This window comes from Cydia splendana, chromosome 11 (assembly GCF_910591565.1).
Source record: "Cydia splendana chromosome 11, ilCydSple1.2, whole genome shotgun sequence".
NCBI classification, from domain to species: Eukaryota; Metazoa; Arthropoda; class Insecta; order Lepidoptera; family Tortricidae; genus Cydia; species Cydia splendana.
The window spans coordinates 11,337,383-11,364,721 of record NC_085970.1 but is presented as its reverse complement, the minus strand read 5'-3'; the positions used below and the strand labels follow the sequence as shown (position 1 = coordinate 11,364,721).

The window sequence follows — 27,339 nt, the reverse complement described above, 5'->3', positions numbered from 1 at the left end:
AAACGTCAGTCCATACATATGGTTGACCATTGGCCGCCTATTTTCGACAGAGGGGAACGCCTGTTAATGGCGGCTCCATTGTTAATTACTCCGAGCATGAGGGTTATGGAGCGTTTCAATTATAATACAGTTTAAACTTTTACCTTCAACCGTTACAGGTGTCGCTAAAGTGACGCCATCTACAACAAATGATAAAAGAAAAGTGCAGTATATCGTACGATTGTACCATGCAACTAATAAAAAGGTCTTAAGACGACAGGAGCTGAGTTTTAAACATTTTTGGTAAATATACCCGTCTCGCTAACGGAAGCGGCACCTAAAAGTAGTGCGATAAGGACAAGGCGAAAAATCCTGCGTAAAAATCTCAAAAATCGAGGTTTCGTACTCGTCTGTTTCCTCCTCCAAAACTTAACCAATCGTAACCAAATTTGGAAATCTAAATGATTATGAAATTATCTGTGTCGGACCGTTTTGCTTTTTTGGCTAATTGATATCAGTTTTGAATGCCACGCCTCTCATTGCGGCATAGTCAATTAGGCCGATTTTGGCCATTATTGAAGGGCTCTAGCGCCTTAAAAAACAAAAATATCAAAAAAAGCAAAACGGTCCGACACAGATATTGACAATATTAATCTGTGTTGAAAAATCATTGCTCTAGCTTCAAAAACCACGGAGGAAAACGAGGAGTACGTTTGTATGGAGAAATGACCACTCTCGTTGGCTCTTAACAACGTATTACTTGGTAACCTACTATAGTTGGTCAAATCAAATTTGTCAGTAAATAAGAACAAAAACACTATACTCATCCTTTACTTTTGGGTGCTAGTACTAGTGTAAGACAAAGATAGTATGATTCTCTCTGTCTATGTTTGAAATGACACAGTTCTTTGACAAACTATAGTTACGCAACCATTAGAAAAAAATTTGTAAGTCGCAGTTCACCAATTGGTTCTGGGAATCATTCCTTGTCTTATAAAGTTTTTCGGACTTAGACTTCAAATTCTTAGTTTCCAACTTTATTTTTACGGTAAGTAGTAGTACTACAACTATGTAATAGTACACTGCCATTATAACCACTTAGGACGTGTTTTAGCTTAATCACTATCACTGCCTACTTCTTCCATTAAAACCCATGTCTAATAACTAAATGGCTAAATCGTTATTGAATATGGATTTTATGGTAGTCAGCAGCTACGACATACAGCATCGTGTATGGGAATGTAAATATTCAGACATTTTTAATTTAGTCGATCCTAGCGTTAATCTAGCTTTGGAGTGGATATTTTAGACCGCCGCATGGGCAGCGAATGAGGAAATGAATGGGTTTTTGTAAAGTTACAATAATTTTTGTTTCTAAAATACCCAATTTGTGAAATATCGTCGATTTGCCAAAACTTACTACAGATCTGCTACTTCTATTAAAAAATATAGCTATGACAGCAATAAACGAATACTTAGAAATGATGCCAGAAAGAGATTTCTCAGTTTAGGTTAGCAAACGATAATTTCGAATTAATATTTATCTCCAGAAGTAAGTTTTAGAATGTGGCAAAGGAATGTGTGAACGTAATTTTAAAATAGGTATTTTGGCAACGACTAGCGACTGGTTTATGTCTATGACCGATATTTTATTGTGTATTTTAAACCACTATAATATAATATTCGTATATGAAGCTAAATTTAATATGACTCAACAACGAATCTGTGTTACGTGTGGTGAATACCTTACTTTCAGAACCCAACCCTTTTCCGAAAATGGAGCATTATACACTTATCTACAGCAAGAAATATTTTCAAATGTGTGAATCCATAGAATAAACTTTTTTTTATCCTCCTAAACCCATCGTACAAAAAAAATTTTCAGCTATACTTGAAATAGTGTAAAAATAGGGTTGAATTTCTATTCATTTGAAATAGTAGGAAACATAAGATATGTAGGTAACTGTGTTTCAATTGAATGGAGTTTAAATTACATTCAACTTTGAAGTATAGTACTATGGGACTTAGGAGGTATATAATTTCAGTGTGATGTATTCAAATTTAAAGTATCTTTATTTATGTATATTTGAATTAAACGTATGAATGGTAAATTAAGTGTAATATCCGAACTCATGCGGCGGTCACTCTGTAATAAATTAAATAACAAAATGTTAGGTGTCACTGTATAACAGGTGTTTAACTACGTACATACATAATCTATATACTTGTTAATATTAATTGATAGTTATAACAATGTTGATTCATCGTCTCCTTGGTTGGACGTAACCAAATTTATTTAATAGCCGTTATTTGAATTTATTAATCATGGTCGAATAAACCAAGACTGACAATGCCCATCTAAGGGTGGTATTCCACCTATCCAATATCAGTGCGTCCCACTCTCTCATTAAAGGAAAATGTGAGACGCAATACACTACAGCTACACATTGGACAAAGAAATTGGATAGGTAGAATACCATCCTAAAATCGCGTTCCTTCAATAACTAACTAACGCGCCACTAAGAGGTAAACGGAGGAGGTCTCAGTTCCACCCATTTTCTTCGGTGCTATCTCTGCTTTCTGGTCCGGGGTTCGCAACGCCATCTGTCGAGCGGAAGTACCTAGAGTTATTTTGAAGCAGAGGACCTACCGCGAAAAACATTTCTTTACCTATATGCCTGTCTGCATTCCACCTGTCCAATTTCTTGGTCCAATGTCATTGCGTCTCACTCTCGAATTAAGCAAAATGTGAGACGCAAATACACATTGGGCCAATATATTTTTCATGGTGCAATGCCATTGTGTCTCACTCTCGCATTAAGCAAAATGTGAGACACGAATACACATTGGACCAAGAAATTGGACAAGTGGAATACCACCCTTAGGCCTTTAGTCAAAATAACTCAACTCTCGTTCAATAGATGGCACTAAATTTTGGAGGAACGCTATTTTATGTAGACATTAGAGCTCCCGATACACGTGTTACACGCTGACACGGGTACCCGTGTTCTTAAGCCCGCCGGGCTTAAGAACCCGAACTACACGAACCCGCCCGGATTCGGAAACGTTTACACGGGTACCCGTGTACACGGGTACACGGATACACGAAATAACGGATCTTATTTACCCGCCGGTTCGACCCTTCACTTTCGTGTAGCGGAGATTCGTGCTATGAAGACATACGATTGAATATGTGGAAGGTTAGGAAGATTCGATTACCTACTTTGCAGTTTTACTGGATTGATTTGTAATGTCAATAATAGGTAGGTAAGTACAATTTGTTTCAATAATCATAAGATTAAAATTAACAATATCTCAGTAACCGTTGACTTCATTGTTGGTATTTCAATTTCTTCATTGATGTAGTTTTTTGATAATTAAAGTAAACCTAAATACCACCACCACCATGTTACCATTTGTTGGGACGTCAGTCTTTCCATGACCACAGCTGGTGCAACTCAGCTGAAACGTCGGAATTAAAGGTAAAAACAATGAAATTATATCGCGGTAGACCCGTTTGTGTAATTAAATATGTGTACAAAACGCGAGAGTTTAAAGTGTTATATAAACCTAAATGATTATTTAATACAAAAGTAGATAGTTATGCTTACTCAGGGTTGCCAACACCAATTTTTTTTTACCCCTAGAGCTCAACTTAAAAACCCCTAAAACTGTACTATTGTTTTGGAAAAACCACTAAATAAAAAATAAAAGAAATTATACGTTTAATTAATTCTTTATTTATCCATTTTCCAGAACTTCGTACATTAAATCATTTTCAACCGGTTCACATTTTTAGAATTTTTCTATGATCATACATATGAACGTTAATTTTTTTTTATTTGTCATGCTCTGTCAGAGGATCATTGTTGTTCTAAAAGGTGTGCAGAAAATGATACGTTTCTGCACTAGAGCATTTTAGGTTCCAAGTAAGATTTTACAAATTTTTTTACGATAATCAATTGAAATTTGGGTATAAAATTTGGAATTTGTTATACAATTTCCATTCTGATATTTGACTCCCCATTCCATAAATAACGATACTTTAACCTAAATAATTAGTTGAAAATACCCTCAAAAAATACTATAAAAAATTATACTTAGTCATGTTTTTAGGGTTCCGTACCCAAAGGGTAAAACGGGACCCTATTACTAAGACTCCGCTGTCCGTCCGTCCGTCTGTCACCAGGCTGTATCTCACGAACCGTGATAGCTAGATAGTTGAAATTTTCACAGATGATGTATTTCTGTTGCCGCTATAACAACAAATACTAAAAACAGTATAAAAAAAAGCAATAAAATAACGATTTAAGTGGGCCTCCCACACAACAGACGTGATTTTTGACCGAAGTTAAGCAACGTCGGGCGGGGTCAGTACTTGGATGTGTGACCGTTTTTTTTTGGCGTTTTTTGCATTATGGTACGGAACCCTTCGTGCGCGAGTCCGACTAGCACTTGCCCGGTTTTAAAAAAAACATGCATTTTACTTTCCTCGTATTCGAAATGAAAAGTAGAGTGTTTAACTCGGGTAAAAGGCATAATTTCAGACTCGGACTATTAGCCAAACTACCTCAGCGGAAATGAGTGCCTTTCATCTCTTGGTTAACAATCTACTATTAACTGTAACATTTTATTGGTTGGAGTAAATGTCACGCAAGATAACACGAATTACACGGCACTTTTGGTGGAGCCCAACACTTATAGCCGTAATAGACTACCGCACGTATAGAAGTACCCTGCCTCTCCCTGCTCCGCCGTACTTGCTTGCTTTTAATTATTGCTTGTATATATATATATATATGTACGATGTACCGGTACATACGGAGTTTCCAGTCATCTTCCGTATGAAATGACATGTGCAAACGAGACAGCTCTACGAATGTGTATAGCGACGTCCCACGTCCCGTTCACACAGGTCATTTCGTAAGGAAACCGGGTAAAAATTCCGTATGTATGTGGCCGGCCTATCACCTCCCGACCCGACAAGGGGGCCCGACCAAAAGTATGGTCTAAACCGCCTTTAAACGAAAGATCATACAACCACGTTACAAATCACTGTATAGCGTAAATCCGAACGTTCAGCCGTGTATTTCCTCCTCAGTCGAACTTGCGAGTTCAAGCAACACAGAGTGGGATACACTATGGTATCGATAACGTTTCATTCCCAGTATAGTATGTAGCTTCTCACATTGTGAACACTTTTTCCATATCACACAAACATGGTATAGAAAAATCCCTAAAAAAACCACTAAAAATATTTAGCCCCTAAAAAAACCCCTAGCTGGTTTTTTTTCCCCTAGATCTAGTGGTAAAACCACTAAGTTGGCACCCCTGTGCTTACTGAAACCAGAGTTGGGCATTATTCGAATCATTTTTAATCTAAATAATTATGGTGAGATTAATATTCGCGAATAAACCATTCGTTTAGAATTTCGAATAAGAAATGAATTATTCGAATAAATTACACGAAGGATTTTTGTAATACACACTCAGATGGCAAATCTGAATAGGTATGCAACTGCAGCGTATTTTAGAGCCAAGGAAAATTTTGGGAAAGGCCCCAACTGACCGTCGCCATCCATGGTGGGGACAAATGGGAATTGTTTATATGCAGCGCCTATTCCCATTTGTTCCCGGCCGGGACAAGTGAGAATACATCCGATATTTGTGTAAAATATTATTATGTAGGGTCTACCCATATGTTCCCCGCGGAGATAAATGGGAATTCACCCATTATTGGTAATTATTAGTAATATGGGAATACACCAATAATGGGTGCATTATTGGTGTATTCCCATTTGTCTTCAATTCATGTGACCTACGCCATGCACGAGGCGGGGACAAATGGGAATGTTTATATGAATTTTGGTGTTCCCATTTGTCCCCGATATTGGCGTTGCCATTTGTCCCCACCTCAAAAGATTTCTATGCAGCGTCTTTCCCCATAAGTTTCTCGCGGGAACAAATGGGAATACACTCTTTATTGGTGTATTCCTATTTGTTCCTGCCCTAAGTGACCGCCGCCATACGTGAGGCGGAGACAAATGGGTACGATTTATATGCAGCACCTATTCCATCAGTTCCCGACGACGTAGACAAATGGGAATACATCCGAAAATTGTGTTCGCAATTATCCCCACCCCAATAAGGTGGAGAAAAATGGAAAATATTTTTATGCAGGGTCTTCACATATGTTCCCCGCGGAGACAAATGGGAATTCGACCATTATTGGTAATGACGGGTGCATTATTTGTGTATTCCCATTTGTCCCCGATTCACGTGACCTACACCATACATGAGGCGGGCACAAATGTGCATGTTGTATATGAGTTTTGGTGTTCCCATTTGTCCCCGACATTGGTGTTCCCATTTGTCCCCGAGGCGGAGACAAATGGGTACGATTTATATGCAGCACCTATTCCATCAGTTCCCGACGTAGACTAATGGGAATACATCCGAAAATTGTGTTCCCAATTATCCCCACCCCAATAAGGTGGGGAAAAATGGAAAATATTTTTATGCAGGGTCTTCACATATGTTCCCCGTGGAGACAAATGGGAATTCACCCATTATTGGTAATGATGGGTGCATTATTGGTGTATTCCCATTTGTCCCCGATTCACGTGACCTACGCCATACATGAGGCGTTGTTGTTTGTCTTTTCCCACATGTTCCCGAAGGGGACAAACGGGAATACCCCCATTATTGGTGTATTTCCAGTTGTTCTCGCCCCACGTGACCGCCAATACATGAGGCGTATTCCCAGTTTCCACACCTCAAATCAACCAACCAGATAAACCGATAGAAAACATTTTCTTTTTACTATTGGGATATAAAACAGCTAAATAGTTATTTTGTAAGCTAACTATTCGACAATATTATTCGCAAATAATTTATTCGTTGGCTATTTTATTCGCCGAATAAATTATTCGCGAATGAATTGAACACGAATGATCATTCGAAAAAATTATTCGTCATTCGCGAATGATTTGGTAATTCTCATTCGTAATTCGTCATTCAAATGAATTTTGCCCATCTCTGACTGAAACTACCACGAACGGAATATGTTATATTTTCCTTTAACAAAATCGCATTTTGCTCACTGTTAGCAAAGTACCCTTGTTCGAGCTGCTGAGGTGAAAAATAAATTAAATTGGTACAACACATATCAATCACATTGAACATCCATATATACATTACTACAATCTCCGCTACACGCCAAGGACGGGTTAGGCCCGCGTGTATTTAAGGTCCGTTTCGCCGTGTACACGGGTACACGGGTACCCGGATACACGGATCTTAATTACACGTGTGCACGACTACACGTGTAGAACGGGTCAGAAAACCGTGTACGTGTAGTTCGGAAACGGGTACCGAACACGTGTACACGAAACCCGGACACGACCGCGAGCCCTAGTAGACATGTCTGTCTTCTTGTTTTATTCGTCCATATGGTTTAACTGAATTAACTCAGGGTAGAATTTGCTTCAAAATATCGTATTTCATTTCAATTATGTTGAAAGCGACTGTTTCTGTAGATAGTCGAGAGTTTTGTAATTATAACTGATAACGGCACACTATTAGGTTGTATTCGTTTCGATGAGTTTCATTGGGGTGAAATAAAGTTTTAAGAACATATCAAAGTTTTTTATTGACTTAGAGTAAACCTAGTTAAAAAATATAATACACAGTGTATTTTCAGTACAACGTAATTAACGTCACCGTCAACCATAAATGTAAAACATGTGGAAAAAGTGGTGAACCAGCGATCCTCAGGGCAAGGGTTATCTTATCAACACGAAGATTGATTATCGAAGTAAGGAAAACTTCAAACTACGCAAACGCAGAGTTAGGGCTCATTTAGACGGTGCGAGAACTCGCATGCAAGTTTCATTACAATGTGGTATGTGATCGGCAATCGGCTGAATAGGGTATTTGGCTGTATTTAAAAAAAATATTTTACACCATGCATGAAATAAAGCACCAGAAGATTAATAGAGAAACGAAGACAGCAGTTATTTTTAGACACAATTTCTATTTTAAAACCCGTATAAAACTATAAAGAGTAGGTAATTTGATTGTGACGTCACATGCTAGGGTTTCATATAAATTCCATAGTAGCAGAATCGTTTTGACAGTTCGAAAAAAGAAACTGATTTGACTAGTAGTCTGGGTGTAATCTCAATAGTCCGAAATGTTAAAAATTAAAATCGCATGCCAGTTGGCGCGCCGTCTAAAAGAGCCCTTAACCCATTCATGGCCACGAACCGCTGAGCGTACACAATACGCCGGGCCACCATACAAACCGTTTTTAGCTAAAACGTATGACTCAGCTTATGGGTCTCGAGCCTGGCGCGCACGGTAAATAAATCGCCGCTTATGAAGCCGGCCAGTTGAACAGCATTATGCAACATTTTTACTAACCACCGTTTTTCTGTGCCTATAAAAAAACTAATTATTGCAGTTTGGTTAGGCGGGTTCAAATTCCGGTAATCCATAGCCATAGTCACAAAATACGAAATCACTAAACAGCACAGGAGGAGTATAAAGTCGCCCACGAATAAATCGTGACTAAATAATATTTCCCATGTTACTCCAGAATACATCTCACATAGGGGGGATGGGATGAATCACTTCTTGAACTCTTGTGACAAATACCACATGAAAGATAATACCGCCGCCGCCGCTCGGATGCATTCCTTGTTTATTGTGTCCAAGTGTGTCCGATAAGCTTACACCTCGTCGGTCATTTAGCTTTGTTTTGGTAAACGCCATTATATTAGTAACAATAGAGAACTTAAAATGTATTATAGTACTTACTTTCTAATCTGCCGTAGAAACTATGATGTTTTAAAGAACTATTTGTAATACAATACATATTAGTTAGTGATGACTGTTTCAACCGCCTTGTTTTATATTGAAACGAAAAAAATGAACCTTAACATCATTGTTAGTAGGTAATTGCCTAAGATACAATACAACGATCACCAAATATTATGACATAAAAGTACAGTGGGAGAAAATCCTAGTTGCCTTACCCCTCATACAAAACAAAATATTATTATACTACGGTTTGGTTCCGACAAAATGTGGCTTACCATCATCCAAACAGTAATCGGTTGTAAAATGGTACAATATCAACCAGCTTCAACATGAAATAAGCTTTAAAACCAGCCAATAAAGTTTATTTTAGCCTGCTACGGAAACATTAGTAGTTTTTACAAGTAGCGCCCGGCCACGGTGACCCATACCTTGAGCCATGTCAATAACTTCTGAAATATATATATTTTTTGTTTTATTTAAATATGGATTTTTCTGTTTGCTTGCATCGCATATGTATCTAGAATTTCAGTATATTTACTATATTGCACTGATAGTAAACCAAACTTGAATATTCTAGACCCTGTTTTCATTAAAAATACGTGTTTATAATTTTTTAACCTAATATACCTTATAGAAATGGTTGTTAGCTGATATGATACTTACGTTATTACATCAAATTACGTTTCGTTTAAGTTTAAATCAGAATTTATTCAAGACTCACATGTGAGTCACTGGCCCTGCGGAACTGTTTGAGCATGACCCATACGCTGAGTCGCTGGCCCTGAATGGGTTAAAGCCCATTTACATGGTGCGAGAACTCGCATGCGAGTTTCATTACATTGCGGTATTTGATTGGTCGGCTGAATTGGATGTAACCAATAGTCTTCAATGTAACTAAAATCGCATACGAAATCGCGTGCCGTCTAAATCAGCCCTTAGAGTAAACGTGCAAGCGTTGAAACGTACATTTTTGTTAAGTAAGAATTACAACTATTCCCAGATTATTTGCCTCATATCTCATTCTGATAAATTACATCATAATTAGCGGCGCGTCAGTTAAAATATTCATTGCCACCCAGCCAAACAAGACGTCCGCGCCAGGCCACAAAAATTTATTAAGAGTAGGAGAGAAACCACTTGAGTATGAACAGCGACTTGTCCAGTTCCAATTCCGCGACGCTCAGCTGTTTCAGCCGTTTCTCCACGCCCTGCAGCACCAGGTGCTCCGGCGGCGTTATGGTTTCTTCAACCTGGAATAAAAGGAAATAGTGTCGTCGTAGAAAACTAGATGGCGCTTTAATAGTGAGACAAATTACTAGTGAACTGGTAAAGTATTCTTTGATCTATTTTATCGAATATTGAGGCCGGGTAAACCTGTGTAAGTGTTCTCCAATATTTATTGATTTATTTTACGTCTCATGAATTTGACTTTTTTGATTTTGTCATGAAAAAAAATCTAAACAACACGGAAGCTGGAACACAAATGATTGCAGCGCCATCTGCGGCAATATTTGCGCGTTTACGCGGTTAAGGGTGGTATTCTACCTATCCAACTTGTTTGTCCATTGTCAGTGCATCTCACTCTTTAAAGCAAAATGTGAGACGCGATACACATCGGACAATATTACCGCGGATGGCGCTGCAATCATTGGTGTTCCAGCTTCCGTGTGATTTAGTTTTTTTTCCTTAGACAAAACCACCACCCTTAGACACTGCTGCGGATCCAAACGCCGCCCTGATGTGTAAGCGAGACAACATGCTTCAGCATCCCTTTTTTGTTGTTGAAAATATAACTAACATCGTCGATATTCGCCTCGGCCTCCCCCCGGGCGCGCATGCCGTGCACGATGCTGCGCACGCGGCGCCGCTTGGCGAGCAGGCGCGCGTGCTGCGCGCGCTCGTGCGCCGCGCGCCGCGCCGCGTTGTGCAGCGAGCGGTAGCACATCTCCGTGCACGTTAGCGCCACCTGGACACATAATAATTAACCATTTCAAATAAGGGGGATACACAGACAAGACATCCTCCAGGCTGAGCATAGTAGCGCTACCCCCTCTGCCACAAATATACGGTAGTTTTACTACATTTTCGAGTCAAAGTGTCTTTGTGTGACGCCCGTGTCTTTGAACGGACCAATCACGGCACGGGCCTCGCTCACCTCGTCCCCCGCACCGCACCCCTGTATTTTTGGCAGCATCGGTTTCATGAAATAATTGCTCTAAGCTCCGTCTAGAGGATTGCTATTCTATGGGGGGATATTACTGCAATGTTCTGCCGCCAGAGTGCAGCACTAGCACATATTGTAACCCATATAGTAACCTTATACCTACTATGCCTTAAACAGTTTTTTTGACAAGTTTTCCCTATTACATTGATGCATCAAGGCGGTTATTTCGTTATCTGCTTCTCTATCGCTCGAATATGCAAGAGTGATAGGCAGATATATATTTAACGAAATTTTAATTTTTGTGTTTCGCGATAGGTCCTTAGTATGTTCTAGGGCGCTCTACAAGCAGAGTTTTGCGTAATGCTGTCTTTTTTCATCAAGTGGTTATTTAACCCTTTGAACGCTGCGCCTATCGTGTGCGGCGTGTCAACGTGAACCTAGTCGGAATGCTCGAATGGGCTGAAGCTGGTGAGTTGGTCAGTGTCTCCGGGCCGTCTTAAACTATGCTGGGGCCCCTCTGGGACACATAAGAATTTGGGGCCCTTTTGGAAAGTAAAGATGCACCCCATCATTTGCCAATAATGCCAAAAACGAGGATACTGTGACATTTATTGAGGCTTAATTTCTTGATGTTATGCTATTTATTTTGTATACTCACGTCATGCAAGTCGATGTGATAAAGGTAGACAGCCTTCGCCATTCCACCAGCAGATGCCGCTTTTCGCATCGGCTGTAACAGTCACAAATATACATTATTTCCTCTCATTTTTATTTAAAGCTTTTGGCAGATGGCGCTGTACCAAATCCAAATAAGCTTAAATCATAGATTAAAGCCTTTTTCTGACAGTTGGGCACATTCATAATCTGTGGGTTTTTAGCCTCGACGCATTTACACTGAATTTTTTTTAAGTAATACCTGTACGCTGATGAAATGTTCTTCTAATAATTTGTAGGTGAGTTCTTTACATTCTTTGTTAGGAAGCATGGCGTATTTCTGGATGTCTTCTTCTTCTATGTATTTCTTAGTGCGAATTAATCTGAAAATATGAAATATCATATTGCATATCACATAAAAGTAAATTAATAAGTACCTAATTATTAAAACTGTTCTTACTTCAATTTGTAATTGCGAAAGGTAAGATTGGACTGGCCTGGCCGCTTTCACACGTAAAAAAACTACAATTAAAACGTAATAAAGGCATTTCAGTCCTAATCTTTGAAAGCCAACTCAAACAATTTCCGGTAGATGGTGCCACGATGCTGAAATTACAATACATTATAAAAACACGTAACGTAACCTTTTAATTCGCAATTTAAATTGGAATTAAGAGTCCTTACTCCTACAGACGAGCGTATTTTGCAAAATGCTTCCTTTTTCATTTAAGATTACGACGTAACTATTAGTATTTATTCAAAAACTGATAACGTACTTAAATAATCATTTCTTAAACTAGGGGCTGAAAACGTTCAAATTTTCATTTTCTCTTTTTGAACCTAAAATAAATGAGTTTTCTTAGGAGTCTTTTTCAAATTTTGCAGTGAGAAGGGTCGTTTCGGTTCTCAATTTTGCAGTAAACAAGAATCATTCGGTACATGAATGATTACAATTCAACTCACCATATCTTGTACGAGGGGCTGACATGCTTGAAAATCGAAGATTCATTTTAAAAAATTGATAAAAAACCTTCCGAGTTTTCTTCATTTTTTTGGTGAAAACAGGGTTACATTACATTTTTTTATCGCAAATTGGACTTATATTTTGCCCCAAAAATAATATTTTATCAAATTGTAACTTTATGTCTACTCATAAAAAAAAAATCATAACTATAGGACCTACCTAGCCGTAAATCTATATTTTTTTAAAGACGTATAAATCACGCTGCACCGACACCGCGCGCTCAGTCTCCGCCGAGTGCGCTTAGGGGACGGACCTGTGCTCGACCGTCAGGCGTTCGTTGCTTTCGTAACCATCGAGAGAGTTCCGAGAAGTGCTGTATACTATGATTAGAAAATCTTGATCCAAGGGTGTACATTTTTTACACCATATTTAATTTTAACAACCGACTCTCGCTTATGTGATAGATTTTCAGTGTTACTTGAATTCTGGTTAGGGTTTGCATTTTTATTATACCCGGACGACCTGGATGATGTCCAGGTTCTCATGATGGAGTCAGGAATGGTCACCGAACTCCTAATCTACTCATCATAACTCCATCGTGTTTGGGCTCAATAGATTTTCCTTGACGAACACCATCGATCTAGATGAGGTCCAGGTTCTCATGATGGAGTCAGGAGTTGGTCACCAGAACTCCTAATCTACTCATTAACACTCCATCGTGTTTGGGTTCAAATGATTTGCCCTGACGAGCACCATCTATCTAGATAAGGTCCAGGGTCATGAGACCCTTCTGGTGACCAACTTCTGACTCCATCATGAGATGGTCACCAGAAGTCCTAATTTACTCATCATAAGTCCATCGTGTTTGGGCTCAATCGATTTGCCTCGACGAGCACCATCTATCTAGATGAGGTCCAGGGTCATGAGACCCTTCTGGTGACCAACTCCTGACTCCATCATGAGATGGTCGCCAGATGTTCTAATCTACTCATAATAACTCCATCGTGTTTGGGCTCAATAGATTTGCCCCGACGAGCACCATCGATCTAGATGAAGTCCAGGTTCTCATGATGGAGTCAGTAATGGTCACCGAACTCCTAATCTACTCATCATAACTCCATCCTGTTTGGGCTCAATAGATTTTCCTTGACGAACACCATCGATCTAGATGAGGTCCAGGTTCTCATGATGGAGTCAGGAGTTGGTCACCAGAACTCCTAATCTACTCATTATCACTCCATCGTGTTTGGGCTCAATCGATTTGCCTCGACGAGCACCATCTATCTAGATGAGGTCCAGGGTCATGAGACCCTTCTGGTGACCAGCTCCTGACTCCATCATGAGATGGTCACCAGATGTTCTAATCTACTCATCATAACTCCATCGTGTTTGGGCTCAATAGATTTGCCCCGACGAGCACCATTGATCTAGATGAAGTCCAGGTTCTCATGATGGAGTCAGGAGTTGGTCACCAGAAATCCTAATCTACTCATTATCACTCTATCGTGATTGGGCTCATTAGATTTGCCCTGACGAGCACCATCTATCTAGATGAGGTCCAGAGTCATGAGACTCTTCTGGTGACCAACTCCTGACTCCATTACGAGATGGGGTCAGGAGTTGGTCCCCAGAAGTCCTAATCTATTCATCATAACTCCATCGTGTTTGGGATCAATAGATTTGCCCCGACAAGCACCATCGATCTAGAATCTAGATGAAGTCCAGGTTTTCATGATGGAGTCAGGAGTTGGTCACCAGAACTCCTAATCTACTCATCATAACTCCATCGTGTTTGGGCTCAATAGATTTTCCTTGACGAGCACTATCGATCTAGATGCGGTTGATAGATTATTAATATTATTTTATTTTACATACATACTTACAAATAAAGCTTCATTTGCTTCCCACAAGGATCAAGTAAACCTTATAAATCAACTTCGTTCTAAATAAAAACCGGCCAAGTGCGAGTCGGACTCGCACACGAAGGGTTCCGTACCATTATCTATAAAAACGGTCACCCATCCAAGTACTGACCCCGCCCGAGCCCGACGTTGCTTAACTTCTATCAAAAATCACGTTTACAACAGTATGGGAGCCCCACTTAAATCTTTATTTTATTCTGTTTTAGTATTTGTTGTTATAGCGGCAACAGAAATACATCATCTGTGAAAATTTCAACTGTCTAGCTATCTCGATTCGTGAGATACAGCCTGGTGATTGACGGACGGACGGACGGACGGACGGACAGCGGAGTCTTAGTAATAGGGTCCCGTTTTACCCTTTGGGTACGGAACCCTAAAAACGGAGATACTTCTGTTTTAGACATAAAATCGAACTTCAGAGAGTTCAGTAGTTGTTACTTGCAGGTACTCTCGAATTTATTGTCATTATACAGGGTGGCCATAAAATAAGTGCTTTTCCGCTGCTGGCAAGAAAATGGTTGCTGGAAAAAAAATTACCCTCCCATAGAAAATGGACTAGACAAAATGTATGAAACAGCCAAATTTTTTTTTCGCGATTTCGGGGTTGGTCCCATCGCGGTTCGCGGTTGCTTAGTTCAGTATAATCCCTAAACCTCCCTGGCAACGGGAATGCACTTATTTTTGGCCACCCTGTATATATTATTATTTAATATAACCTTATCTTTAAAACATTTAATTATTCAATTTCCTTGGTGAACTGACTTGAATAAGTTACTTGACTTCGTGGATGAACTTGTCACAATAATTCCATGACATACAGAGGTAAACAATCATTATTTTTTACTCGTCGTTGGTTATATATTATCTCATCACATATACTCTATTGACTACTACCATGCTTATAAAATAAAATACAGAGTGCCAATATAACGTTAAAATAAATTTACTTGCAAATTAAATTGAAAAGTATCAAAATTATTCTTGTCTGCGTTGAAACGCGCTTAGCTTTGCCGGCGCTCGCGTACCGAGCGCTAACGCCATCTATCGAGTGTTATTTCGCAAAATCGGTGAACGCTCTAAGGAATAAGGGCTCTTAACATAACTTTTGACACTCTTTTTGCATTTTTTCCTAACCTGAATCATTAGGACAATGGAGCGTTGTGGAAGCTTGAACTCACTATGCATCGGCCAATGCGCTTTAAAGGGGTGAAGAAAACTTGATTGTTACCTAAATATTCTAGCGGCCTTATTCCCGAGCCTCTCAGTAACCACGTGGTCTAGGAGCGAGTTGTTTATTGACACCCATCTCGCTCTAACAGACGCAAGAGTGATATCCGTCTCACCTGAATATCCTAGCGGCCTTATCCCCGAGCCTCTCGGTGACCACGTGGTCTAGGAGCGAGTGAGCTAGCTGCTCGGCCGCCCGCGCGGCGCGCACCACCCACGCGCCGCCGCCCGCGTCGGCGGCGCGACGGATGAACCCGCACCCGTTCTCCTCTGCCCAGAAAAAAAAACAATGGTTAAAAAAACTGTCAGTTATCACTTCAAAGGTGCATCCATTAGATCAGGGGTCTCCAAACCCCGGCCCGCGGGCCAAATTCGGCTTGCGACGCGTTCCAATCCGGCCCGCCAACACCCAAAGCGAGTGCCCATTGTCCGTCTCGCGGGAGCCAGGCTCCAGGGGTTCAACATTCATTGAGAGTGGAACTGTTCCTAACAGCAGCAACCAGACACCCTCCCCCGGCGCAAAAACCGACGGTGGCCCGCGCGAATGTTTCTGAGGGGCAATATGGCCCTCAGGTAAAAAAGTTTGGAAATGCCCTGCATTAGATCACTGAATGATTTAATGAATGAAAATCTCTATTTCAAGCAACTATTGGCCCATAAATAGATACCTAAAAAACTAGACATTACAGATGTACTGCATAATTATTTTCCATCGTATTTTCACGGAAACGTACGAACGTTTTCTTGCTATTTCAGTCAGTCTCGATACAAAAAGTACTGACGGTGACTGAAGTAGGATGACAAATACGAACACTCACTTCACTTCACTTTTTTTAAATTATGGCCTCAGTCTAGTGTGAATATTTCGCCAGTATCAAGGTATTGGGAGCTTTAAATACTACTAAAATTGTACAGTTAGTACAAGATAGTGTACGGTGATTTTATTAGCTCTTGTAAAGCGATAGCTAGTCTTTACAAGTAGCACGTGGACTACCAGCCGTTGACTCCACAATGGTGGTTAAACGCGTTTCAAGATTAATTCTCCATTCACTGCACACTACTACACAGGGGCGTATTTACCCTAGGGCCATCCGGGCCATGGCCCGGGGCGCCAACCCCCAGGGGCGGCATATTTGCGGATTGCATTTTGCATTTTGTTTTTCTTCCTTGACTTCTGGGGCGTCGAAACGTATTGGCCCAGGGCGCCAAATTTCAAAATACGCCCCTGCTACTACATTAGTTTACTGTATAATAAGCTATCGATATTACACTTTAAACAATATTAATGAGCAAAAAACAAAGGAATTAATCACGAGGCGTGACCATCAAGTTGGCGCTCGAACCGGAAGTCCACAAATACGAACGTTTCTGAGAAAACACGGTGGAAAACAATTATGCACTACATCTGTACATTAAGCGGGTACATAGAAAAATATAACTTCGACGAAATAAGGACTACCCTAACTATAGTTCGTTTTTTTTTGCATTAGAAATAAGGTAAACAATCTTGATGTGTCTTTTAATTGAAAAACACGTTTTAAAAATAAGTTAGGGCAACTATGTAACAATTTTGAATCTAACACGATCATTTATATTCTTCTGCTTTCATAAGTAACAGTTACTGATTTTTAAAAAGCGTATTTCAATTAAAAGACATGTCAAGATCGCTAACCTTACTAATGCTAAAAAAACGAACTATAGTAATAATTAAACTCTAGTCTAAGGAATTGGGGACAGTTAATCTTATTTATTTATTTATTTATTTATTATTTATTTATTACTATTCGGAGATCCAACAGCTGTTAACATATTAATAGGTTTTATAAATGTGATACAAAAAGCCAATTACAGGTTCTCACCAGTAAATACAGATTAACAAAAACAATTGGTGGTTAGCACTATTGCACTACACATTCATTTCAACGCCAAAGGCAGAGTAGCAAATTTTGAATTCGTATTACTTGGTATTACTAAAGAAGATTCAAAATAAATACAGATTAACAAAAACAATTGGTGGTTAGCACTATTGCACTATACATTCATTTCAACGCCAAAGGCAGAGTAACTAATTTTGAATTCGCATTACTAAAGAAGATTCAAAAGAAATAAAGAAAAAAAGAAAAAACACAGTACAATGAAATTTCACATTCCACTAAGCCATGCTCATTTAAAGAACTCCTCTGTCAGGATACGCCGCACAGTTTGGATGTTGCTGTTGAAAATATCGATGTCATGCTCCTTCGTGAGTTTATTTAGACATTTACTAGCACGTATCAAAAAACTGTTCTGTCTGTAGTTACGCGAAGCATTTGGAACAGCAAGGGGTCGAAAATTTCTTGTAGATTTGGATGGAATACTGAAAGAGAGCTCAGCCAACAACTCAGGGCAATCAATATTTCCGTTTATAATATTGAGAATGTAAACTATGTCTGAGATTTCACGGCGTGTATGCAACGGAATGAGATGATGCTTCCTACAAATATTGACATAGTTGGAGGATGTATAAGGATATTTAAGTTTAACACATTCAATACCACTAAGTGCTACGGGTTACGCTCGTAGCGCGTAGCCACGGTTTCGTCGTATGTAGCGCGTAGTCGCTACGAACAGTGTACCCGACAGTCGGGTTCTTGGTGTTGAATGTGTTAAAGCAGAGGAACTTGATAAATTTCTTCTGGATGCGTTCTAGTCTATCAATATAAGTATGATATCGGGGATTCCAAATTTGTGATGCAAACTCAAGTTTACTCCTAACATATGTACAGTAAAGAATTTTAATAGTTTTAGCTTCAATGAAGTGTTGGGAGCTACGCATGATAAACCCTAGTGTTTTGGAGGCATTAGATATGACAGCATTAATGTGGGAGTCAAATAATAATTTAGAGTCATGAATCTTAATATATTCATATCATAAGTACCTAAAACTCTCGTATAGTGTTCGAGATGTTGCTGCAGCAGCGGTCGGTCGAGGCGGCGGCAGGAGGCGCGCAGGTCGGGCGCCGGCGCGGGGTTGGACTCCGCGGCCCAGGGCGCCGACGACAGGTACATCTGCTCCAGCATTAGCCGCATCAGCTCGCCCGCTGTCACAAACAAACACTGATTTTAAATTTTAACAAGCAGAAACGTCTGCGAACGATGCTATTAAGCTTGGAATAAATTTAAAAGTGGAGAAATTACTGTCTTAGGTGAGACTTGAACTCACGACCTCTGGATCGATACTCCAGCGCTCTGATCTGAGCCACCAAGCGAAACCTCATACATGGCCAAAATAAAAAATCGAAAATTAAATTTATTCCAAGCTTAATAAACACTGATGATTAGAAATGTTGTCGCTAGCTAAAGTGAGGACGCTAAGTATGAAGAACTTCGTACACTGACCTGCCTGTTTCCATCTCTATCACACGCGCATAATTATGTTGCTGACAGTGTCATCGACCGCCGGCATCATGGGCGGGATAGCAATATAATTATTACGTGCGTGCGCTACGGGTAGGAACGCGAGGGTCAATTACGAGGGTACGAAATTCTTTGTGCATAGCGTCCTTACTTTAGTCAATAAAGCCGATTATCCGGCGTCATTTGTAATCGGCGATTAGTTGGCTCGGGCGACTGTTCGGCAAAAAATGAGAATTAATTAATGATTTATGGGCAAAGGAAAATGTAAAAAATAAACCAGCTTAGGAATTTTGCTTAGACCGTGGTCTGAAACTATAAATGCTACACCTTTTCTTACCGTAAGTGTATTTTACAAATAAATATGTATATTTGATTGATATTTAAGTAAGGCTTTAAAAGTGATCTATAACTATTTACCATTCTCGTCGATGCGCCGTGTGATGGCTTTGATCATGACGTCGTCTCTGAAGTCCAGGTGGAATCTGTCGTAGTTCACTTTCCAGTACACATCTGCAATGTCAAATGTATAAACAAATAAACACAGGTTTTTTGACTTATTGAGTCTTGAGGTTTAAGTAAACTACAATTAAGGGTGTCTTTGACTGTAAGTTTGGGCAACAATTCAGTTGCTATACTTCGTTTTTTAGGGTTCCGTAGCCAAATGGCAAAAAAAGGAACCCTTATGGATTCGTCATGTCTGTCTGTCTGTCTGTCCGTGTATGTCACAGCCAGTTTTTTCCGAAACTATGAGAACTATACTGTTGAAACTTGGTAAGTAGATGTATTCTGTGAACCGCATTAAGATTTCCACACAAAAATAGAAAAAGTACAATAAATTTTGAGGGTTCCCCATACTTACTGAAACTCAAAAAATTTTTTTTCATCAAACCCAAACGTGTGGGGTATATATGGATAGGTCTTCAAAAATGATATTGAGGTTTCTAATATAATATTTTTCTAAATAGTTTGCGCGAGAGACACTTCCAAAGTGGTAAAATGTGCCCCCCCCCCCCCGCCCCTGTAACTTCTAAAATAAGAGAATGATAAAACTAAAAAAAATATATGATGTACATTACCATGCAAACTTCCACCGAAAATTGGTTTGAACGAGATCTAGTAAGTATTTTTTTTTTAATACGTCATAAATCGTAAACCGCAATTTTATTATGTTACTTGCTGCTACGGAACCCTTCATGGGCGAGTCCGTCTCGCACTTGGCCGCTTTTTTTTTTGCATTAGAAAAAGACTACGCGATCTGGCCGAGACTTTTAATTGAAAAACGCTTTTTAAAAATCAGTAATCTATTACTTATGAAAGCAAAAGAATGTAAATAATCGTATATGATTCATAATTGTTACATATTTGCCGTGACATATTATTCAAAAGTGTTTTTCAATAAAAAGACACATCAAGATTGTTTATCTTTTTTCTAATGCTAAAAAAACGAACTATAGCTGGATGTAGCCAACTGTGACCAGCAAGGCCGAATTATGTCTATGTATAATATATAATACCACACAATAAAATAATAGTATTGGGTTGGGTACTACATATATAATTATCTCTCACTGTCTAACAAAACCAATGTTTGAGAGTGGAATATCACGAATCGAATGTTCCCTGCCTATCACTGCTATCACATGACACATTGTCTTGCACCCTCTCTGGACTGTGCTTAATTACAATCAGACCTGTCGTGAGCTCAGCGTGTTCGTAAATTACTTGAGTAAATAATACTCACTATCATTGACGTCAGCCAGGCTGCCTGCTGTCATAGCTTGTAACAGCACCCTGCTGTCAAGCTCGGGCACTATAGTCGCCACTGGTGTGAGGATTGGAACCTCGGAGCCCTCCTTCATCTCAGCCACTGGAGCTTGCTGGATGTAGCCCGCAGTGGCTAAGCTGATGAATGTGTCTTTTAGTGTTATTATTGAAATGTTTTTTTCCTGAAACAATGTGTTTTTGTTTTGTAGGCAAATTATATGTATTTCTTTTGTAAATGGGTACATAAATGTTGTGAAAATATTATTTGCTGTAGGAATCAGTTGTCTGCAGGTCTTAAAAGTGCAATTATTTAACCCTAACAATATATAATCATTAAGGAGTTAAAGGTAAATTGGGGTGATCAAAATTAACCAAATTCTCGATTTTAGATTTTTTATCAAACAAGTTTTATGTAGTTATGTAACTATACACCAATGTGACTAAGAACTCAAACTAGATATATTACTATTAAACATAGTTTAGATATTTTTGACAAAGAATTTTATGGTACCTTATCATCCTTGTATTTGTTGGCAATAGTAAAGAGCAGGACATGGGCAGTGGCAGTGGCCATCTGAAGCAGCTCTTCCACCAGGAGCTCTGCTTCACTGCCATACTTGGTCTTCATCTGTAGGAGGTACCTACACAGAAATGTTTTCATTTTTGGTGTAGTCTTGGGCTATGTTCCTAATCACGCTCACAGCGCCCACAGCACGCTCACGATCGGACCGATTCACGCTCACAGCGCTTACATGAGATGTCGTGACGTCATTGATGACGTCAATGGACAGTGCTCACGGTGTTCACACTCCCAGGCGTAAGCACCTTGAGCGCAAACGCCAAGGTGACGTTTGACAATGACAGGACAGGCGCGAAACAAATTTCAGAGAGCTAACTGATTCGGACCGGCAGCCAGCACCGTAAGCGTTGTGAGCGTCGTGAGCGTGATTCGGAACACAGCCTTGTAGTAATCTTCCTGTAGGTACCTATACATTTTTCAACTGTACCAATGCTAGTAAGTCAGGCCACAGTAGGCAATCAGCCAAATTAAGATTATAAAATTCATAATATGATTTCACACACAAATTGCCTTGTAGTAAAATAACTGTTTTACTAAGCAATATTAATAACATAGCTCTTCAACTAAATTATTCTTTATTTTCTAAAACTGTATATGTTTACCTAGGGTATCTAATGAGAAGAAGCACATTCTCAGGGATGAGCCGGTAGTCGGCAATAACTTCATTAGCTGACGGCTCAAAAGTGGCCAAGTCATACTTCACTAGTGTTCGGAGACTTTCTATAACCTGGAAAAGTATCATATTCATTAGTATTCCACATAAATACGGCCAACTCTAGGTTATATTTGGTATTAAAAAAAACCACACAAATACAATTTTATTATAAGTACTTGATTATTTAAGGTTTCTACTTTGCCTCATATAAACATAACCTAAAAGTGTTTAATAAAATACCTGCGATCTGGGCAATCCTGTGCTCCTGGTTATTACTGCCAGAGGGCGAGTTCCATAGGAAAATAGGTCGTTTCCGACCTGCTGCACTATTTCACCGTAATAGCGAAGGAGAATCTCCGAAACTACACGACCAAGTTGGTGAGACATTATGTGTTTTTCTGGATATTCTTAAACAGATATTTTTCTATTTTCTAAAGTAATAAAGTTGATCATCAATTATGTTGATGAAATAGCACGAAGATTTCTACATAAGTAATACAATTATAATGATTTCTTCCCATGTCGAACATGTTGTTTATTACTTTTAACATGGATTGCATGGATTTCGCTGACAATGACATGACACTGACAGTCTTTCGATTTAGTCCAACCGTTCCTAATAATATAATGTGCCTATATCATTCGTATAATTTACAATCGACACTTTACTTAATCCTTGAAACCTAGAGTAATATGAATTGTTTTCGTTTTTTGTGATTTCAATTCAATACATTATTACCAGATAACAGACAAGATTTATGAAGGCTACAAATTGTGATGTCACGAGTTGATGTTGGACAGCTCAAATTTAAACTTCAATGCAACAAGTTATCACTCGCCAATGTGACGTTTTTTTCATTGTTTACTGCTTTTTGTCGCTTAACAAACTTTACAATTTATATTATAAATGTTTATATTTTAAGTCTAAATTTTAAACGGAATCATGAGTACACCAAGTACCTTTAATGCTGCAAAAAAAATTTTGATTCGAGGAGTAGAATTGGATACCAAGAAACGATATACAGAGGCACTAATATGCTATCAAGAGGGCTTGCAAATTTTAGTGGACAAAATGAAAGGTTTGTTACATTACTCTATCCTTAATTTCAAAACACGCTGGATATAAAACCAGTCTTGTTATGAGGCAATTAAGTAAGTACTTAACGAAAAAGTAACTTTTTCACTGCCTTCACATTATCGTTTGGTACCATTGGTACTCTATTGAGTCTTAATTATCAATTGGTCTCTACAATTAGGAGTCTATCTAACTATCCGCCATATATAAATATCCACTGGCTCCCTGCAGCCCTTATTTAGTTATTTGTTCACTTACTTGAAGCCCTGCTTTAGGCCTATGCAGTGTTTTTTTGTACTAAATTCTTTAGAAAACTAGTTGAACTTACACTTTTTCCTAATGCATTTACACTTACAGAAGAGGTAGATGACAAAGAGAGAGCATACCTCAGAGATAAGGTAGAGGAGTACATGAAGAGAGCGGAGACCATTAAAAAGCTGGTGTTACAGCAAAAAGAAGCCGGCAAGTTCCATGAGCAGCTGCGGATAGAGGACAACTCCACCGGTCACAGCTACAAGTCCTTGTTCGGAAGGTTTCTGGATGATGATGTGGAGTTTGTTGTGGTTGAAGACCCTTATATTAGAGCTTTCCATCAGGTATTGAGCTTAATCAATTATTTATCTTCAAAATCGGAAATGACTTCAATTTACATAGTAGATTACCATATAGGTACTATAATTATAGCCTAGTAAGACCCAAAAATTGCGCTTTTAGTTTGGAACTTGGAAAAAAATGTATAATTGTATATTGTTAATATTTCTAATAGTATTTGAAGCATTAATGTTTTTTCCACACCTCAGCACACAATGTATAGGGAACATAATTAACTCCAACAAATGTATTAGGTAATCGTAATGCTTCAATTAACAATTGTGCCAAGTATTATAATGTGCATTGAATTATAAGGAATTAATTTTCAACTGTTGCTAAGTGCCTAGGTATGTCCCCAAAGTAGAGGTCTATAAAAAGTACAAATCTATTTTTGCATTTGTCTTTCTTTACAAGTCTTGATTTGTGGGCAGCTGGTTAACTTAATTATTATTTTGTCATTTCAGTGTCAAAATTTCCTCCGCCTGTGTGAGTTGCTGGTGCGCTCATGTAGCAACCTTGGGCACATTCAGCTAGTGACATCACAGGACCCTAAGTCTGAGCAGTCTAAGAGAGAGCAAGCGTCTTGGCTGCAAAGTCTTACGGAAGATCTTCTTAAATACAAAATTAGATTCACAGTGCAGTATTCTGAGACTCTGCATGATAGACAAATTACGTAAGTTACAGTCTGTCAAAACAATGTTCTCAGTAACAGTAAATAAAAAAAAACTATAAGGTGCATTGGGGTAACTTCGAAAACAGCATAATTTGGAAAATAACAAAGCATTTGCAAAATTCTCTTGCAACAGTGTTTATTTATTTATTTAACGTTATTAATGTTATTTTTGACCAAAGCGCCATCTATGAAATATCCGTCGAGTCTTTGTACATCTACTAGAACATTTACTAGATGGCGTTAGTAGTAGTTGAGTTACCTGAAATATGTTCATACCAAAGAGAATTTCGACTAGAGGAATATTGTCAAAGTAAATTATGATACTTTTTGATATTTAACAAATTTAAGTGAAAAAATAGGGATCAATGTCAAATGGCATTCTCAAAGTTTTAATCATTTGTGTCGAAAGATGGCAGAAAATGTACTGACTAGTGACTATATAATTTACTTTGACAATATTCCTCTATTTCAAATTCTCTTTGTTCATACCATAATTCTTTGATAAATTTTCAGATTAAGTTCAGGCTGGATAATCAAGATTGGGCGAGGGTTAGACTTCTTCAAACCACCTGAGAACAAGTTCTGTCTCGGTGTGTACGACATAGACCTACGGAAATGCCATGAGACTACTGTGGACATAGTACATTCGAAAAATGTAAAGCAATCTTATGGATGAAACGGATCTGAATATGTAAATAGCTATTTTAAGGTAAGATACAATGAAATGTTTATATGAAATATTAAATTGTTTATTTTTACTTTATGATTTTAATTTAGATAACAAGCAAGAACCTTATATGCCCCCTAATGGGAAAAATAGTATATAAACATTCCCCTTCTATGAAGATGTGTAAAGAGAAACACTAAGGTATGTTATATTAAATATTCCCTTCGTGCAATCCAACAAAGTTCATGATGATGCGCCGCACACTCGGGCGTGGCGTTCAAGGGGTTTAACGGGTCACTCATGTTTTTGAGTTTGTTTCTGCGTTGGTCAGCCAACGGAGCATTCTTTGAAATTGTGTCCCGTACAAACCCGAATTTTCTGAAGATTTGCAGGTATAAGAGTTTCCTTTTCTATGACAAATGGTCAAAAATATGCACAGAAAAATAATCGCCTGCTTTAAATGCCGAAAAAAAAGTCGCAACACAGCGCGTTTGTACGGGGCAGCCCGTGGAATGCTCCCAACGCGTGTTGGCTCTAGAATAAAGCAGGAGTTTTCGCTCCACAACCAGGACGTTATAGGCGAAACGTGTCGAGCAATTAAACGTGAATTACACGTTTTAATGTAAATTTAACATGTCTTGAGTATTATTATTAAAATAAGGAAAAAAAACGAGAAAATGCATAATATATTTTATTTGAATAAAGATAACAGTGTGGGAACACCACAGCTTAAACTTGCTCTCGCGACCGTGTTGACGATATCAAAGACTATACTTACAATATAGTCTAAACAATATCATAGACTACGATATATAATGTCTACGTCATATATTCGTAGGCATAGGTGGTTTCAAGGTAATATAAATTATAATATGTATAGAAGCACTTATGTTTCTTTACAATAAACCTTAAATGATACAAAACTACATGAGATATAACCGAACCAAACTAACTCTGCATGGCATTTGCAATGACAAAGTGTGTCAATGTCAAATTTCTATGAAAATATGACGTTTATAATGACATCCCTCACTTTGTTTTATTCAAATCGGTGCAAAGTTAGGTTGGACGGACTCTATACGACACTATAAAAGTTTGGCCACACAGGCCGCGCGATGATGCACAAACTTTTTAAGAAACATTAAAAAACATACTGTTTATTACAGAATAGATGTAGTGCATAATTGTTTTCCATAGTATTTTCTCGGAAACGTTCGGATTTGTCATGCTACTTCAGTCAACCTCATACTTTTTGTACCGAGACTGGCTGAAATAGCAAGACACGTTCGTACACTTCCGTAAAAATACGAAGGAAAATAATTATGCAGTACATCTGTAATTATCATCCCTGTGAAATAAATGAATGGGGAAAAAAATCGTGAATTCCATATAAAAAATGTACGTAATTTTCAGTTTTTGCCGGCCTTCCCCATTCTCGCTAAAAGCAACCTATACATTTTAGGCTACTCTACTTAAATACTACAATATACCGAGGACTAGTATAGTAATTTCATAAAGTATGGCCTCTGATTGTGAGTGGGTATAATATTATGTTATGTACAGTCAACAGTAAAATTATTAAAAGTTGAAATAAACGAGTCTTGTGTTGAATTATGTACATACATTTAGCAATAATACTGGTAAAATACGTATATGATTCTAGCGGTATTTACAAAGCAGCACAAAGAAATCTATGATAATAAGTACGTACCTAATAGTCGATATTTACGAATCTATATATTTTACCAACCAAAAGTACAATTCATTATCTTAAAAATAATATTGGATCTTCGCATAATATAAGTAAGAATAAGTAGATTTCATGCAAAATATTGTAGCATAAAATAGGTACAGATCGATCTTAAATAGATCAAGTAGAAAATTTCGACTCGAAAGTCTGTTTATAACAAAAATTAAGTAGGTACAGAAACTTAAGATAGGTACCTACGTTTTGTATAGAAAAAAGTAAGTAGAACAATTCCATGAATATAGTTTCTTACTGAAGCATGGGTGGCGCTAAATGTTTTTAGATGGTCCTTAATTATGTACAAGAAGTCTAAGAAAATCGACTTGCTGACACTTAAACATAGCTTTCCTGTTTAGCCGAAAAGCCGAAGAAGAGCAGCCTGATCATCTCATCGACCTCTGTTTGTACATCGGAAGTGTTTGTACATCGTACGTAGCGCCTTGAGGCAGTAGATGAGT

General features: G+C 38.5%; 2 protein-coding genes and 1 long non-coding RNA gene across 3 annotated transcripts; 1 reads left to right on the top strand and 2 right to left on the bottom strand.

Annotated features, from left to right (window-relative positions):
* Positions 1-7,393: 7,393 nt before the first annotated feature.
* On the bottom strand, positions 7,394-22,660 carry LOC134794793 (DNA-directed RNA polymerase III subunit RPC3). The gene is made up of 11 exons (XM_063766580.1): positions 22,369-22,660; positions 22,076-22,200; positions 21,405-21,534; positions 20,871-21,075; positions 19,547-19,639; positions 18,652-18,813; positions 15,850-16,003; positions 11,883-12,003; positions 11,625-11,696; positions 10,601-10,768; positions 7,394-10,052 (listed from the first exon to the last, which is right to left on the bottom strand). Exons 1-11 carry the CDS (start codon positions 22,513-22,515, stop codon positions 9,918-9,920), a joined length of 1,512 nt encoding a protein of 503 aa, XP_063622650.1. The 5' UTR covers positions 22,516-22,660; the 3' UTR covers positions 7,394-9,917.
* A 370-nt stretch (positions 22,661-23,030) lies between these two features.
* LOC134795051 (MIT domain-containing protein 1-like) lies at positions 23,031-25,225 on the top strand. The gene is made up of 4 exons (XM_063766894.1): positions 23,031-23,207; positions 23,561-23,799; positions 24,259-24,467; positions 24,981-25,225. Exons 1-4 carry the CDS (start codon positions 23,072-23,074, stop codon positions 25,141-25,143), a joined length of 747 nt encoding a protein of 248 aa, XP_063622964.1. The 5' UTR covers positions 23,031-23,071; the 3' UTR covers positions 25,144-25,225.
* Positions 25,226-25,812: 587 nt separating this feature from the next.
* LOC134794985 (uncharacterized) lies at positions 25,813-27,302 on the bottom strand. Its single transcript, XR_010144744.1, has 2 exons — positions 26,466-27,302; positions 25,813-26,287 (listed from the first exon to the last, which is right to left on the bottom strand). It is a non-coding gene; the product is annotated as an uncharacterized LOC134794985 (long non-coding RNA).
* Between the last annotated feature and the right edge of the window lie 37 nt (positions 27,303-27,339).